Here is an 18388-nt window from a genome sequence, read left to right as displayed (position 1 = left end):
TATAAAAAAATGGTTCAAAACCTCGCTAAATAAAATTATTAAAATTACATATTTTTATATGGCGAGAAGGAATATTTCAATTAATGTTTAAAAAAAAAAGGCGAAATGAAGAATTGGATTTTGCGTGATGTCCGTGACCATTAGCTCAATTTAGACCTATATTCAGGCTATTTGGGGTGATCGGTTCGAGTCGCGACAAAGTCTTCTCGTCGAAAAATGAATTTATCGATTTTTATCGATTCGTTCATTATGTTCGGCGAACGTTAGGACACACACACACACACACACACACACGCACACGCACACGCACACGCACACGCACACGCACACACACACACACACACAGACAGATTACCGTCTTTATATATATGATGATTACTAACGAAATTATATTAAAATTGTAAAATAGAAAATGATCAGTAGATCAGTAGCTATTACAATATATACAAAATGTATTGTGAATATAATTCAATAATAATAAAAAGCATTTAAAAATCAAAATCAATGTTACAATTACAGTTTTGTCGGTGTTGTTTTATAAGTAGGGACCAGTGTGCGTTGATATCTTCTGGGTTTTCGATATGAGCACGCAAGACACAATCCAATTATACATCTCAAGCTCTTCGTTATCTGATAACATTCGCGGAGATGAAACAATGAAACGGTCTCGAAGGACTCTCCGGGATACAAAAGCTTGAATAATTTACACCTTTGACGAGGGAAAGAAAGGTGCAATTACACAAAGGAAGAACACGCGGACACGCGTTTCAGGACCCCCACGACAAAGGATTTTCCTCGTAGGAAAATGCCACGATAATAATTCCGTTGCCTGTGAGAACCCCCTTGAATAATTCAGCTTTAATTAATTATACCGATAGTAGTTTCAGCGGGTAAAAGTTCGCCAGATCAAAAGAGAGCCACCGCAAATTTAATACCGCATCCGAAAGTGCATTACTTATTCTCCTTATAAAGAGCGATCTAACATTTTGCATGAAATTTCTTATTATTACCCTAGTAGTGTGATAGATTTTAATTCATAAAGTACATTCTAAGACAAAATATAGTCAACTAGTTGAACCCGGCATGCGTTGCAATGCCACAATAACGCATGCAATTCCGGTTCCCGTTCCTGTTCCCATTCCTGTTCCCGTTTCCGTTCCCGTTTTTGGCCGATATTTTTTCACAGTAAGCTTCCCGGATATGTATACAATAAATCTTGAAAGTTCCATCGTACAATAACGCATGCGATTTCCGTTCCCGTTCCCGTTTCTCGATGCGTTTCGATAAGTGAAGGTTTCAGTTTCAAATTAATACTTAATAATCAAATTAAATTTGTAACGAACGGTTTTACGCGCGCTTATCTGATCTCGCGGTGGGAGGTCCAGAGGGCGTTTACTCCGTTCTTCTTCCAAGGGTCGGGTTATATGGAAACGTGGACTAACCTTGGGATACAGTTATATAGTCGGGGAGGTTCCTGACTGCAAATCGTCTCGTTGATAACAGCTTCCTCGTGGTTGGGAGCTGGCTCTGCGGTCCTCTGGGCCCCGTCTCCCCCTGGAGACGTGCACAGGAGAGATCTTTCTTCGTCGGTCGATGGCGGGTGAGAGAGGCTCGCTCTACATGCGCGCGCGCCTATAAGGCTTTTTCCTGTGTGGCCACTAGAAAAAAAGGGAGAGTGTTGCCCTATGGGACGATGGGGAGAACGTCGCGTTACAAATTATAGTAAAGTATAGGAACGCATACGTGACAGACAGACAAACATTGATTTATATATATATATATATATATATATATATATATATATATATATATATATATATATATATATATATATATATATATATATATATATATATATATATATATATATATATATATGTTACACCGAATCCATGAAATTGTCTATTACAAGCATTCGGCAAGAGAATTGCCGAATGCATGAAAAATGCAAGCACGTTGCCCAGTTCACGGATTCCGTAAATTCTTTGCCGTATGCGTGAACCGAACAGCGTGTTATATTATAACCAAGTGTCAAAGTGACAGCTGAATAAGGATGTTTAATTTAGTTTAATTTACATATTATTATGTATAATATGACTACATGTGTACATATGTTTCACTGTTAAAATATTGATCAAAATGTATAAAAATGACATTAATTTATGTATAAGTCATATGAGATGATCGAAACAAATATATGTAGTCATATTATACATAATAATATGTAAATTAAACTAAATTAAACATCCTCATTCAGCTGTCACTTTGACACTTGTCCACGCTGTCCAGTTCTAAAAAACAACACCGGAGAGCTGCTGTCTATTTGCCGACTCCATGCTTTGAGCAGACAAATTGTTGGCGAATACACGCATTCGCCAAAGAATTTACGGAATCCGTGAACTGGGCAACATGTTTGCATTTTTCACGCATTCGGCAATTCTCTTGCCGAATGCGTGTAAAAGACAATTTCACGGATTCGGTGTAACATATATATGTATATACATATATATGTAGGATTGTTATGAGTAGTACGTAATGTAAGGTTGGTATGAGTGGTACGTAATGTAAGGTCGGTATGAGTGGTGCGTAATGTATGTATTTGTACGTTGGCATGTGTGCGCACAAGTTGTTATCAACGTACACATTTCCTTAACTACACACAGGCGCTTCATACTTTCGCGTCGATAAAATCGTAATTACGAATATTATTATAAAGAGGTTTTTTCCTGTTTTTTTTTCACAGTAATCTTCCCGGACATGCATACAACAAATCCTCAAAGTTCCATCGTAATCGGTTCAGTGATTTAGGAGCCTATTCGAGACAGACAGACAAACATTGATTTGTATACATATACATACACATAGATTAATTTTAAACTAAATTCATATGTACTGACTAAACAGCATGCTATTTATCATTCGTCATGTGTACAAAAAATACGATTACATCATATTCTAAAAATGGCATTTCCGCTTAAACTCGCGTTCACAACTTTATCAACTGATTCACACTTTGGATCGAACCTCGACCAAAATACACGTCTATTGAACTAAACGCTACATCAACATCGGTAATTATTATATTCTATTATATACAAATAATTATAAAATTAGCTTGGTTCAAATTTTCTTCTAAATACTCGCACATATACAAATTATTATTGATTAAAATTATTATTAAAAAATTATTTTGGGCATCCTAAGAGTACGCGACTCAAAAGAAGCTATTGTCTGGCTTCGAAGTAATTGATTTCTTTTGAGGCTTTCATCCACAGTTAGTAAACATTGAATAATCAATCCCTTACATACATATATTTATTTATTTATTAGAATTTATGAAGTGCGTAACTGGGTAGTTTCTATTAACCAAACATACATGAGTGCAATTACATATAATGAATTTAAATAAATATATAAAATGTATATACTCATTTTGGTAATGAATTGGTAATTCAATTTATGTTTATATTCAATATCAACGAAAAAAATACAAACTATATACATATATTTATCCACAAAACTTATCTAGTTTAATAATTTATTGATGCATTTCAAGAACTGTTTATTTACTACCATACATTTAAAAATACATAAACTTAATTGAATTTCATTAGTATTTAAATATTAATTTAACATTTCGGCTTTAGAAACAAGTCACAGTTTACATTTCAACTGGGGATTCCAATTACCGAACCGGTTCTTCTGGTTATAGGTCAAAATATAAATAGATTCTATAGAAATTTTGTATAAAATACACTTCTAATAGTACCGAAATATAATAATTTCAATTCAATGTCGGCTAAATTATTTAAAATTCATAACAAAACATTGTTATGAAAAAATTCATAAAAAAATCAAAGATAAAGTATACCGAAAATGAGAATATTTTCATATACATTGATATACATATAGCTATTGACAATGACGAATCACCTTTCGATTTTTTTGAAATCCTATTTTAAAACTAATTGACAATTATTTGAATACATATGTATATGTATGTACATATAATATTTAAATTAAAAACCCATCTCTTCCACACAAAAATTTTTCAAAGCAAAGAGGTCACAAAAATGTATTCTCTTTTTTTTTGACACTCGCTGATTGGTAATTCGCGTGGTTCAAAAGACTCAAAACATTATTTTGTAATTAATTAAAATAATTCATGATTAACCAGCAGCTAATTAGTTCATATTTTGTTGATAATTAATTCAATTGTATTGTACTAATTACTCAAGTGAATCAATACCGGCCGATACCGGTACTAACGATAGTGAGAAAAAAAATTCGATCATACCGATAGTGATAAGAGTCGGTATTTTTTGAATCCCTAATGTCAAAATTGTTATTATATATGATATAATATCTTTATTTGGTATTTATATAATCTTTATTTGGTATTTAATTGTTTAACTAATACAAATATTATATAACATATATTACAGACAGTGAAATTGAATAAACTAAGCGAGAAACGTATCCACAAGAACCTGCAATAATTGGAATCGTAAATATAATATATTATGTATTGAAATTTGGATTGGAAATACAAAAAATACTTATGGCTTCTAATATTATGGCTGTCCCTCGAATGAGTGCAAATTCTGAAGAGTTTCTAATGTCTTCTTACGATTTAAATGATAGATTGCTGGACTTTGTGAAATATTTCGTAACCGAAATGGAAACTACGTTAAAACTACACTACGATATATTGGAAGGCATTATCAAAAAATCAGGACTAATTCCAGAAGCGCTAGAAATTGCTTTAGGAATGGTTGCAACGAATTATATATGTTCAGGTACAAACAAAGTGGTAAAACTTCTTCGGAAACCTCTAAGAATGCCATTTGAAATACTAAAAAAAAATAAATCTTTAGAATACCATGAAATAGTCTACAGTTTTCAAAAGTCAAAAGAAAAAGGCAGACGTTTGTTCGTGGATATTGCTATTGACGTATTTAGAAGCTTTGAGTTTCAATTCGTTGACTTGTATTCCAAATATGGACCTCAAGAAGCAATGAAAAATGTTGCAATAGATGCTGCACAAAGGTTCATGAACAGATTCAAAACCAATCCACTTGAATCGTACAGCAAAAATAAAATGGTACGCAAATTTCAAAAAAGTTACAGAAAAATAAATAAAAAGTTAATAGCCCGGGTGCCTCCGACAACAATAGATTTCAAGATGAACGCTCAAAAAGTCATAGAAGGAAAATCTAAATCTAAATCTGCAATTATTCCCGATATAATTTGGAAACCGGGCTATGACATCCAATATAAATGTAAAGAATCTCATAAAGAGTGTGAAAATCAAAACAATGATTGGAATACAGCAAATCTGTTCGATGAAGCTGGAGTCACTGAAAAAAAAGAAGGCGAAGAGGATTATAATGTATACGCGAGAGACAAATCTAACTGTGAAAAATACGGCTATAGGCTTCGTTTTCAAGATGAAACTTTAGATGGATATTATCTTTCTGAAAAATGTAAAAGAACTTGCATGCATCCATGTTATTTGAAAAAGACTGAAGATTTCTATGAGTTACAGTATGGGAAAATTTTGAAGAAAATCAATGATAGTGATGGAGTTGCAGCTCAACGGAGAATCGTACAGTTGACCGAAGAAATACTCGAACATACGAAGGAAAACTTGAAACAGATCATAGACAAACACCATGAAATCGGAGAGTGGCATTTGATAGCCATGAAAGCAATCGAGCATCAGTTGATGGACATAATCGACGGGCAACGAAAAGTTATGGATCAACTGGAGTCAGCGCAAATGGATCGCGACATCAAAGCAGAGAAAAATCAAGAACTGCATCAAATCACAAGAGAAACGACCGAGAAGGTTTTAGCAGTGGTAGAAGATGTGAATAAAAAAATCGAGCAAAACTGTAAAGTCGAACGAATTTTATTTCGCTTAAAGAAACCGGTGAAAACCTTTGAAGGGAGAATTACCGAATTAAAGCTTTTACACGACGCTTTAATAGAGGGAAAGAAAACCACCGTTATTTCGCAAACTGCTTCAATAGTAGGCTTAGGCGGAATTGGGAAGACAGAACTGTCCAGTAAATACGTGGAAATTTTTAATGACTATTATTATAACATCGTCTTCATAAATGCCGAAAAGCAAGAGACCATACTGGAGTCGATTAAATCGTTAGCGAAAAAACTCGACATTAAGTTGATTACACACAGAAAAATAGATGATAAAATTGATTCAGAAAGAATAGCTCAAGCACAAACCCAAATAAATGAGAAAGAACGCGACATGAAATACGTCATCGAAGATATATATTCGTACTTCGACAAAAGTGGCAACACTCTTGTGATTTTCGACAACGTTGATGACTACAAAGCCATAAAGAACTACTTATTCAACGGTTTCTCAAAGAACAACTTCATATACACACTAATAACATCTCGCTGCCAAAATTGGAACATCGGACTTAAGGGCGATATTGCAGTGATTCGTTTGGATGGATTTACTATGGAAGAAGCTGTGGAATATCTAAATAAATCCTTGATTGATGAAAGCGAAGACGATGTCAGAACGCTAGCAAGCGTTTTAGAGAGATTTCCATTAGCGTTAAGGCAAGCAGTTGGTTATATTCAACAGCAAAGTCAAAAAGAAAATTGGAAAAGAAAGCCTAAGGACTTCAAAATTATTAATTACTTAGATTTGTATAAAGAACAACGGATGATACTACTCAAAGAGGGCCATGAAGAAGATGATGATGTTTATAATCAAACGATTGCGACGACGTGGAGAATCACTCTGAATAAGATAGAAGAGTGTGGTCAGTGTGGAAAATTGGCCCTATCTATTATGAAGATCATGTCTTATCTGGCTGCAGACAATATCGATGTTGAGAATATATTTTTAAAACTAGAAAAAGACGAAGATATATTGTACAATGCTGTCGGACTGCTAAATAATTATAGTATGATCGACTTGGAAAGAGGAATAGTCAACGTGCATCGACTAGTGCAAGAAGCAATAAAAATACATTTAATTGAGATAAACGAGGAAGAGACAATTTTAAGGCAAGCCATTAAGCTTTTAGAAGAGTCGAATTCTATCGAACACGTGGTCAATGTTTGGGAGCATTCATCTAAATATCCAAAAATTCTAACAGAACTTCATGACAGTTCAACTTATGGTTATTGGAATGATACGCCTATTCATTTACTGGCTTCACATCGCAATGATACAATTGCAATCGCCAAAATATTACAACATGTAAAATGCATTGACAGTAAAGACAGGTTTAATGACACCATTTTGAATAAGGCGTCGATAAATGGCAATTTAAACGTCGTGAAATTTCTAACCGACCATAATGCAAATGTCAGTTCAAAAAATCTCGCAAATGTAACACCACTGCATTCTGCTGCAATGAATGGACATGTTGAAATCGTCAAAATACTCATTAGTAAGGACAAAACGCTTACTAGTAAGCAATCTATTCTTAATATGTCTCCAATAGATTTAGCTGTGTATAACGGTCATAGTGAAATTGTTGAAATTCTGATTCAACAATTCCACTCTGGCAAAGATGAAGCACTTAGATGGCATGCTCGCTTCAATGATGCTGTTAGAAAGGAAGACATTGATAAATGTAAGGATATAATCAGAAGTCTAGAAGAGACTGATCCTGCATTGTTAAAGTCGATGATTGCAGAGAGCAAAGCTCTTCATGTGGCTACGGCCGATTGTGGCATAGAGATGATAGATTATCTCTTGAGATGTGGTCTGAACATAAATTCTCATGATAATTTAGGCAACACGCCAATTTTTAAATCTCTCCGAAACAGTAGATTTGAAGTTCCAAAACATCTTCTGGAAATGGGTGCTGATCCAAACGTTCGTAATAAAGATGAATCTACCCCACTTCAATGGGCTTCAGTAGCAGGAAATCTTCCCATAATGCAACTTCTCATAGATAATAGAGCAGATATTAACATGGCCGATAAAAACGGTTACACTCCACTCTTTTGTGCAGCGGGGACAGATAATTTCAAGGCTTTCAATCTACTTTTGGACAGAGGTGCTGACCTAAACAGTACCAATAAAGACAGACATACAGTCTTACACTATGCTGCAAAGTATGATGCAATTGATGAAATGGACAGAATTTTAAAACACGGTGAAGATCCGAACGTTCGCGATAAAAATGGATGTACGCCACTTCATTGGGCTGCACAGAACGGTAGTATTAAAGTTATTCAACTGCTTTTAGACAATGGGGCAAAATTTGGCATACTTAATAATGGCGGTGAAACACCACTCCTTTGCGCTGCAAGGAATAGCAAATTCAAAGCGATGAATCTATTGTTGGATAGAGGAGCTGATCTAAAAAGTACTGACAGAGATGGAAGCGCAATCTTACACTATATTGCTACGTACGGTGCTGATGAAGAAGTGGACAGGCTTTTAAAGAAAGGGGCAGATCCAAACGTACAAAATATACATGGATCTACTCCACTTCATTGGGGTGCAGTTATAGGAAGTCTTAGAATAGTACAACTACTTTTAGACAAGGGGGCAGACGTCAATATTCCTGACATATGCAGTGATACTCCACTACTTTGCGCTGCAAGAAACAATCATTCCAAAGTGGTGAAACTATTATTAGAAAGGGGAGCTGATCCCAAAAGTATTAATGAAGATGGTAACTCAGTCTTTCACTATACTGCGACGTACGATGCAGTTGAAGAAATCGACCAACTTCTAAAGAAAGGTGCAAATCTAAACGCTCGTAATAACGACGAATCTACACCACTTCATTGGGCTGCTGAAAACGGAAGTCTCAGAGTAATGCAAAAACTTTTAGAGAAAAAAGCAGACATTGATGTAACCGCTAAAGATGGTGCCACTCCTCTCATTTGTGCCGCTCAAAATAATAAATTCAATGCGATGAATCTATTATTGAAAAGAGGAGCTGATCCAAAAATTACTAACGATAAAGGCAACTCGATCTTGCATTACATTGCGAAATACGATGCGGTTGAAGAATTGAAAAGACTTTTAGAGAAAGGTGAAGATCCAAATGTTAGCAATGTATATAAATCTAGACCACTTCATTGGGCTGCAGATGAAGGTAGTCTAAATGTTATGCAACTGCTTTTGGATAAGGAAGGTGATGTTGATGTGTGTGATGAAAGCGGTGACACGCCACTCTTCCGGGCAGCAAAATGTGGAAGATTTGAAGCAATAAAACGTTTGTTAAATAATGGAGCAAATTCAAAATTCGTCTCTAAATCTGGTAGGAATTTGCTCCTGGCTGCTGCTTACAGATGCGACGTAGACACTATTAAATTCATCATCCAATTAGGCTTTGATCTCACTGCTGTGGATGAAATAGGAAATTCAATGCTGCATATCGCTGTACGTGGAGAAAATGAACCTATTATAAAATTTTTGGTTGCAGCAGGAATCGATCCAAATATTACTAACAAAGTTGGATGGACGGCTCTTCACGACATTGCGGATAATCAAAAACATATCAGCAAAGAAATAATCAAATTGCTAATTCATTTGGGAGCTAGTCCCAATCCAGTGGACCAAATCAATCGCACGCCCCTGCACTTGGCATCAAACATAAACAATTACAAAGCAGTCACTGTGTTGATAGAAGAATGTGCCGAAATCAATGTACGTGACAAATTCGGTCAGTCAGCTTTGCACTTGGCTGCAGCGAAATTTCATTTGCAAATTATTACATTTCTACTCCAAAACGGTGCTGAAGTTAATATGGTTGATGGTAAAAGTCGACCGCCATTATACCACCTCTCCCGCCGTGGTAAAATGGATGCCGTGAAACTGTTACTACAAAATGGCGCCGATTCACGCAAATTGGACGGAGCAGGGCACTCCCTGTTGCATTTAGCCATCTTGCACTTGAGATACCGCGCTGTAGACTATATCATCCGAGGCGTGGACAACATTGACGTCAATGCCCAAACTATCGATGGAAAAACGCCTCTACATTTAGCAGCCAAGTGTGGCAGAGCCACCATTGTTTGTCTGTTGATCCACCAAGGAGCCGATACTAGCGCCACGGATAAATACGGCAACTCACCTTTAGACTACGCCATGAAGTTCAATCGTGCCGCAGTTACTAACATTCTTCTCAAAGTCAATACCGGTGATTGCATTCAAATATTTATATATGTATTTTGATATGAATTGATACAAATTGTTTTTCTAATGGTGCATTTAACTTTCTTTTTCATAGGTAAAACGACAGACATATGAAATTACTTCGTCTCCAACGCTGCAGTTCGTTCGCCATTTTATCTACTACATGTACGGGTCTACCTCACGGGACCGAAAGTGAAACGCCCGAAAACGCAAATATCGGAAGGCAAAGATCGAAAATCGAAAGATCTTAAGTCGAAAGATGAAAAAAAGGGTCTCTTCCCCCGTCGAATATACTCACTTAATTTGCGCGAGCAGGATACAACAGGAAGAAGAGGAACAGGCTTTTCCTCCCGTATTCTGCGCGCGCACATTAAACAAGACTGTATGACAAAAAAAAAAGAGAGATAATTTCACCGCATGCCACTCATATATATTATATATTCATAGTACCGTTTACCATGCACCCTTTTTTTATGTTTCGAATTAAGATCTTTCGGTTTTCGATCTTTGCCTTCCGATATTTGCCTTTTCGGGCGTTTCATTTTCGTTCCCATGAGGGAGACTACATGTACATATCTAAAACCGCCATTTTATAAAATTAGCATTTCTATTGTCGATTCTTCTTATATAGAATTCTTAGTTCAATTTTTCTATTAATGCAAACTTAGCCTTAATAGCCTGTCCTAGATTGAATGTGATTGATCCAACGCATCAAGAGATTTGCATCTGCCCCTTCCTCTTCTTCCCACAACCAGTTTCTCCAGGCTGTCTTCTCTTCATGCCACATCATCAAAAAACTGCAGATCAAGCAGATTTTGAACCGCTTACCAAATGAAATACGATTGATTGAACTCGAGTGCCTTACTATATTTGAAATTCTTTCGTAAGTAAGCGCTTCTCCGATTCAGTTCATAAATATGTACATACCTAATTTCAATTAACTTGACAATTAGAGCAAAAGGAAACGTATACTTATTTAGAGTTGCATAGTATAGGACGAGTGGTTATGTTTCGACCGTGGAAACTCGGTTGAGTTTTTAAGAGGATCTTCAATGTTAAGTGGATACAAGTATATTAATTATATTATACTATACAAGTACATACGACGAAGGAGATAGTTGCTCGACTTCGGAGGAAGGGGCAGGCTGAACTCCAGTAGCTCACTGTGATCCGGGGCTGATGTGATAGTTTATATCCTGATCGGTTGTGCAATGCGTGGATTAACTGGTGAAATCATGTTCTCGAAGATTCCTATGGGCTCGAGTTTGTTTAATGCGTAACTTTATGATGAGATTATTCTTTCGGGGGTTCCTTTGGGCTCAAAATTGTTTAGGTAGAGCAAGTCGAATTGTCTTTGCCCTTATAGCTATTTCGGGCGAGGTTGGCTATGCATGCTCGTACAGGAACGCGATGATGCAATGGTAATTGGATTATTCGTCACATTGAGGTGGTCACATAGACAATTTTTGCCATGAAAATCGCGAATACATAATATTTGGCACTCAAGTTCTCGTTAGTACGATGGACTTGTCGGCTGCCAGATATTCTGTTATAGAGATTTTAGTGACTTTGTGACGAGTCCTTTGTGACCAGTAATCACCAAACCAATGCAATTGGGTGATTTGTATTTTGATGAGATCATCTACCTCGATTCGGGATAGTACAAGTTGTGCTATATTCCTACAATAGCAAAGCTCATTGGCAAATATTAATTAATTTGGTTAATTAGTGAGGTGTAAATTAAGTTTTGTGAATTATTCAGAGTAGGAAGTAGGTTTAGATTGTTCCTGTTGACTTGTATTATGGACGTTGTATAAGCGAAAAGTTTTCGAAAAAAACTTCTAATTAAAGTTGCAACTCTGGCGTTCGCATTTAGCAATCAATCAATGAAGGGCCCGCTGAAAAGTTTGGCACCAAGTGAAGCATTTTCAGCAAGCTCATTCCACAAAGTTTGACCAAGATAGGCGGAAACAGTATAAAATGCGTTTAATCGTTAGACAGGCATGAATGAAGAGATTTATGGTTTCTTAGACAGTGGCAAAAGATATACCGCGAAAATTTACAAAGATAAATTTTGCAAAAACTGAAGAATAATATTGCGTTGTATTCCGAACATTCAATATTTTATTTTATAAATAAAATATTGAATGTTATATAAAAGAAAAAGGTGGTGTGCATTTTTATCGCGTTTGGAAATGTCAACATGTGAATATTTTGCTTGCAAAATATAGCAGTGGGAAACATAATATACGTTGAAATTTGCAGTGAAATATCTTTTCCACTTGAAACGTAATGTTTTCATCCTTCCAGACAAATGATGAGATACTATCTCACGGTGTGAAATATGAATATGGGTTTATTCATACATATCGTAAAGATACAAGGTTTACATATGTACATATATATACATATATAACCATTGTTCTAGTTTTACAACAGACTCCAATACATATGTAAATTATATGTTTCAAAAAATGTCTCACATCAAACTATGTACTTTATTTATTATATGAAGGTATAAAAAAAAAAAAAATCATATTAAAACGATGTTATTTTATTCACAATATTATATTTTAAAAATATCAAATTAAAATATTTCGATTCAATTAAACAATTTGTAGCGTGCCGAATAAAAGACTCAATCCTCTGACTCTTTAAGCACAACAGCCGCTTCCAACAGCCCCAATCCTTCCAAGATGTACGCTAAATTTTCAACAGACGCATCTTCATCGTCTTGGAAATGTATCTCAAGCATTTTCCTTGCACGTACGGCATTAGTGGGATTATCCTGTTTGAAAAACAGTATTTCATCATCTTTAAACCCTAATTTCGCAGCTAATTTCTTCCAATCTCCCTGCAGCTTCTCGCAAACGTCACTCAACTGCTGCTCGGATATTCCTCTAGGATGAGATTTGCCGCTACTTTCATAATCTTTTCCATCACCCGATTGCATTTCGGAATCTTGAGACTGAAAACGATGAAATAATTCAAACCACTACTCAAATCCAAAACACATCCAATTAAAAACAACAATAAAACCTGTTCGACGTCATTTGAATCTCCTTCTTTGATCAAATCCGCTTCCATCTGTTCTTCGGTTACTTCACCGTCGGCAGGTTCCTACAATACGCACAATTCCAATACACACATACATACATTTAAATTCACAAAAGTCTCACCATTCCAATGGAATACTGTAATACCTGTTCAACGCGTTTTGTATCACTGGCCGCGTGCAAATCTTTGGCTATCTTCTTAATCATGATATCCAAATAATCGGGCAGTCGGTTTATAAGATTGCTGCTGTGGGTGAAAAAATGAGGACTACGACAGGCCAACAAACGAAGAGCACGCCATCCAAAATTACCATCAGTTACGACACGATTGTCTCCTTCGACTCCTCGCTCAACTTGATCGATGGCCTCGGCTAAATACGAATCTGTAAAAATGCTTCAAAATAGTTATAACTTCAATATACATATTAAGATTGAATCAATGAGGAAACTATAAGCACCTAAAGATGGAAGGAAATCTCTATCTTTTCCTTTGCAAGCCTCTAAATTATCAGGGCACAGATTCCAAAGCTTCGTCAATTCATTGCTAGAACCAAAAATAATGATTAAAATTTAAATAATACATAATACATAGCCAGCAGCATAGCTCGGTCGTTAAGCTTCTGCTTAGCGTCGAGAGGCGCCGGGTTCGATCCCAGGCCGGGCCTCGAGTGAAAATGAATTTTTTAGAGAATGCTGTTGGTCAGATCTGGATTTGTGACTTCAGGTTGATCGTTTCCTATCAGAGTTCGCCAATTTTCTCTGATTTCATTGTTGAAACGGTTCCCGGAAAAAATTGACCTAAATCCTTCCTATACAATATGTCACCTATAATTTGTGATTGATTAATGTGCAGTAAATAAGTTTGTGTACAATTTGATAGATGTCTCATTGATTTGCGAGTTTTTCAGTGTCTCGTAATTCAGTGACTTACATATATAAAAATGCTGCATTGTAATTGTAATTTGTAATTGGCCAGGAAGGCGCATTGGGGTTTACCTGTAAGGCCTTCCTGGTATATATGTAAAAAAATAAATAAATAAAATAAGCCAGCAGTATTGCTTTGTGGTTGCATTTATGTTTAGCACCGAGAGGTTACCGGGTTCGATCCCATGCTAATCTTTAATACTGCCGGCCAGACTTGGATATTTGTGAGTCCAAGTCGATCGTTTCCTATCAGAGTCTGATTTGATTTTTGAAATGGTTGCTCCATCAGATTGGCTAAAAAAACCACCCTACCCGCTATGTTACAAATATCTGAATTTGATTTATGTACAAGATGTAAAAAATTATGTACAAATCTAAATCCATAGATGTCTCTATGGATTAATTCATTAATTGTTAGTATCGTCTTCTTCAGTCTCTCAGAATACAGCGATTTATGTAATAAAAAATGCTGCAATGTTTGTAATTAATTGTCTAGGAAGGCGCATTAGGGTTTACCTGTTAGGCCTTAATGGTATATATCTATGTAAAATTAAAAAAATATACAAATATAAATTGAAAACATACTTTCCCATATAGTATTTGCCTTGGTTATCATAATCCTTTATGATATCACCTAATAATCGCTTTCTTCGCGGTTTGAGTATTTTTCTTGTATCTTCGTTACTATTAGTATCGACTGGAATGTTGGCTTTCAATTTCTTAAACTCTAAATAAAACAATATACATCAATCAAATTAAAAACATTGTAATTATTTTATTAGAATTATTCAAAATACCTGGACATCCATCATTCTTCCAATTATTCCACAATTCCTCTCGTTTCAGAATATGTTTTACACGACTTACAAAACTGTTTCCATCCGGTGGCGTTTCAGCTATCAATTTAAAGACTAAATCGGTCGTTTCTTTGACAAAATCGGTTTGGTCCGACTTAAGCTCAAACGATTCCCTATTAAAAGAAGTTCAAATCAAATCTAATATGTATAAGATTGCAATTTATAGTATATTGTATGAGGAACTTACATTTTAAATTTAACTGAAGATTGTAAATATTGAAATAATATGAGAAATTGTACTAAAATGCATCTACGGAAATTTGAATCGGACAACTGCAATTCGAGAAGCTTTTGATTGGTTAAAAATTTTGCGAAATAATGCTTCTCCTGGTCTTCTCTAACGTCTACATCCATCGCCATGGCAGTCCGCTTTTTAGTCAACGGATCTTTCAATTGTACAGCTTCCAATTTGTAAGAGCTAAATGCCGATAGAACACACGAAGAGTGCTGTAAGTAATACAAGTAGTAAAAATTTTTAAAATGCCACACGTAAGATTGATATATGCAAAGTGAATAAAATTGCTTACGGATGCAAAAGTCTTCCATTGAACTTTGTTGTAACATAGATTAGGATTCCTGAAAAAATCTTGCAAAGCCCAAAACTTGCAGTACAAATTATAATCTATCGTAATACCGCTCTTCTTGCTTGTTTCCGGAGGTTCGTCCTCATCGTGCGTATCTTTAAAATCGCCGTCACCTCCAAGTTCCGTTATATTGTCTAAATTAAACTCTGATACTATATTCAAACCGGAACGCTCGGAGAACGGGAAAAACTTAGCCAAGAACAGCAGTATTCTACCGCAGAATATAGTATTTTGAGAGCGAGACAGTCGTCGGAGGAGATCGTTGCACATTCTCAGTAAATTATTCTTGCAGGCGACAAAGAACAAGTCTTCTTTCCAAGTGTTGACGCCGGATTCGACGTAGTCAAAGAGCTTCTCACACTTGTCGAGGGTAATAGCGTCGAAGATATCTCCGAGGAGGACGACGGGCATAGTCGGAGAGACGAGCTCCCTCCGACAGCACTCCACGCATAAATCGACAAACCGCTCGAGCTTCACAGGCAGCTCTTGCTGGTTGGATTGCTTCAGAAGGAGCTCGAGCAGCACTTCTCGGAATGCTTGTTCCAAAGCACATCGCCCGTTGCTGCTTCCGGATGCAGCACCCCATTCTTCCCACTCGGCCCAATCGGTCCAGTCGCCTTCGCCGGATTCTTGCACAGAGCGTCTTCGAAGAGATACCTAACGCAAACATAACCTCAATTGTGAGTATGGATTGAGGGACATTTATACGATTTCTAAATTACAATTGTGTTTTAAATTGAGGATGGAGTATCGATTGAAGTGGTTTACCTTATAGCGTTCCCGCAAATTGTCAAAATTTAATGCGGCAACGTCAGACATGACGCCGACAGCTGTCAAACACTACAAGCAAGTGCGCCTACAATTTTGGCCATAATCTTACATTAATCCCAAACCAAATTTTTAATGAAAATTAAATTAAACGCTTACATTTTTGATTATCAATTTGTATTCATACAAATGCTACAGTAGTGACTTTATTAAAAATATTCAAATATGAAATTTATTATACATACTTGAAATCGGTCAAGTTTAGCAAGTCAATGTTTACTTAGAAATAAAAATTGGCTAAAAATAGTATCTGGTTCGGAAATTTTTATGTACGGAATAATTGATATTCGCAAAAATCAGTGTCCAGAAAAATCGCTATTCAAAATTATTGTGTATGGACCATTTTTTTTACAAATTTGAGTTTATAAGTATTATGGAGGATGAACGAATGAGACGACTGGCATGTTAATGCACGTGTTTATTATATGATAGCTAAAGGCAGAGTGAGTAGTGGCTCTCCGAACCCAGCCGAGTTGGTTCCCACTCGCAGGAAGGCAACCAAACTCGACCATGTCGTATAAGCGAGCCGCCACAGTATCTCGAATTTGCTGATATTATAAAATGCTACCCACTTTCTCTATAATACTGTATAATTGTTCGTAATTGGCCAGGAAAGCGTATTGGGGTTTACTTGTTAAACTTTCCTGGCATGTGTATATGAATAAAATAAATAAATAAAATTGTACTTTTTGGGTCTGTGGGCCGCAAAATGCTGGAGTATCTTGACGTTGAAGATCGTAGATTTTTTCTTTGAAACTATACAGGCGTTCTTTTAAGATAAACAAAATATGTCTGCCATTCAATACGGTGTTAGTAAAAATATACACCGCAGAAAAAATAATTTTTGAAGTATTTACAAATATATTTACTTTTGAAATATTATAATTTTTTGGTCAAAAACAATACAACTTAACTATCTTAAAGCTGCTATGCAAATGGATTTTTTTTTAAAGAAACTATATGAATCGGAAGAATAATGCAGTATGTAAACATTTTACAAAAATTTGTAATTATCTGAAAACTAGAAACAAAAAAGCATAATTTTAAGGAGCATATGGGGCCATACGGCATGGTCGAGTTTCGGTCGCCATTATGTGAATTGAGACCGATTCGACCATGTTAGTGGTTGCTACTTTACTTCCTTCCCATCCGCCTTAATAGCTTTTTCACCATTTTCAAGTGTGATTTGCACAATTCAATTTACAATTTACCATGTGGTGCTCACTGTACACCGAATATAATATTTTCATTTATATTTGTATATTTTTTGTCTTACTGCAATGCTTTCTTTTTTTATTATATTTTATTCTGTATGTGTGCCAATTTAAAATAAATAAAATTCACACATATGGAAGGTGCGGTTCTGATTAAATGTTAGTATAAATAACAAATTGAGAGTATAAAATAAATTGGAAATCTGACGTACATTCGCGAGAACAAATAACAATGCCTGTTGGATAGAATTATCTGTCAAGATCGTACCAACCTTGTATTGATACCAATCAAAAACAAAGACTGGCCATTCGTCAAAATAAAACTTATCATTTCACATTAATACTGAGCATTTATGTTTAAATACCAGCGGCGTACGGTGGTGTTGATATTGGGTGTGCTGTGTATGTAAAAAATAAAACAATGTCATGTTTTAAACCGAACTTTATTATTATTTATACATTAAGTTGATTGTTCGCTCTTTAGACATGCATTTTTCAATTACGCTTTCGTAAAATCAGTTTTTCATACACAGCACACTCAACATTAGCATCCACCGTACGCCACTGTTACTGACCTTTTATTATTTATTTGTATACTGAAATATGGATACTAGCTTAGGGCTGCCATAAGTGTCGGAGCACCGACGGGGACAACCCCCTTAAAAAAAAAAAAAAAAAAAAATACAACATTTCAACACAAGTAATTGGAACTAAACAAAAATTGAATTGAAAGAAAAATTTAAAGATTGATAATAGGTTTTTTTTGTGGAAGCGT

At 35.6% G+C, this 18388-nt stretch overlaps 2 protein-coding genes across 2 annotated transcripts; one reads left to right on the top strand and one right to left on the bottom strand.

The window, feature by feature from the left end:
- Positions 1–2617: 2617 nt before the first annotated feature.
- Positions 2618–12669, top strand: LOC143918811 (uncharacterized). The gene is made up of 4 exons (XM_077440880.1): positions 2618–3071; positions 4446–10154; positions 10245–11116; positions 11185–12669. Exons 2-3 carry the CDS (start codon positions 4562–4564, stop codon positions 10262–10264), a joined length of 5613 nt encoding a protein of 1870 aa, XP_077297006.1. The 5' UTR covers positions 2618–3071; positions 4446–4561; the 3' UTR covers positions 10265–11116; positions 11185–12669.
- Positions 12632–16443, bottom strand: Hpr1 (THO complex 1-like protein Hpr1). Its single transcript, XM_077440881.1, has 9 exons — positions 16340–16443; positions 15515–16228; positions 15175–15434; positions 14928–15100; positions 14716–14857; positions 13665–13750; positions 13354–13589; positions 13190–13270; positions 12632–13118 (listed from the first exon to the last, which is right to left on the bottom strand). Exons 1-9 carry the CDS (start codon positions 16388–16390, stop codon positions 12789–12791), a joined length of 2073 nt encoding a protein of 690 aa, XP_077297007.1. The 5' UTR covers positions 16391–16443; the 3' UTR covers positions 12632–12788.
- Positions 16444–18388: the final 1945 nt, after the last annotated feature.

Source organism: Arctopsyche grandis, chromosome 11 (assembly GCF_051622035.1).
Source record: "Arctopsyche grandis isolate Sample6627 chromosome 11, ASM5162203v2, whole genome shotgun sequence".
NCBI classification, from domain to species: domain Eukaryota; kingdom Metazoa; phylum Arthropoda; class Insecta; order Trichoptera; family Hydropsychidae; genus Arctopsyche; species Arctopsyche grandis.
This window is presented reverse-complemented; position numbering and strand designations above follow the sequence as displayed.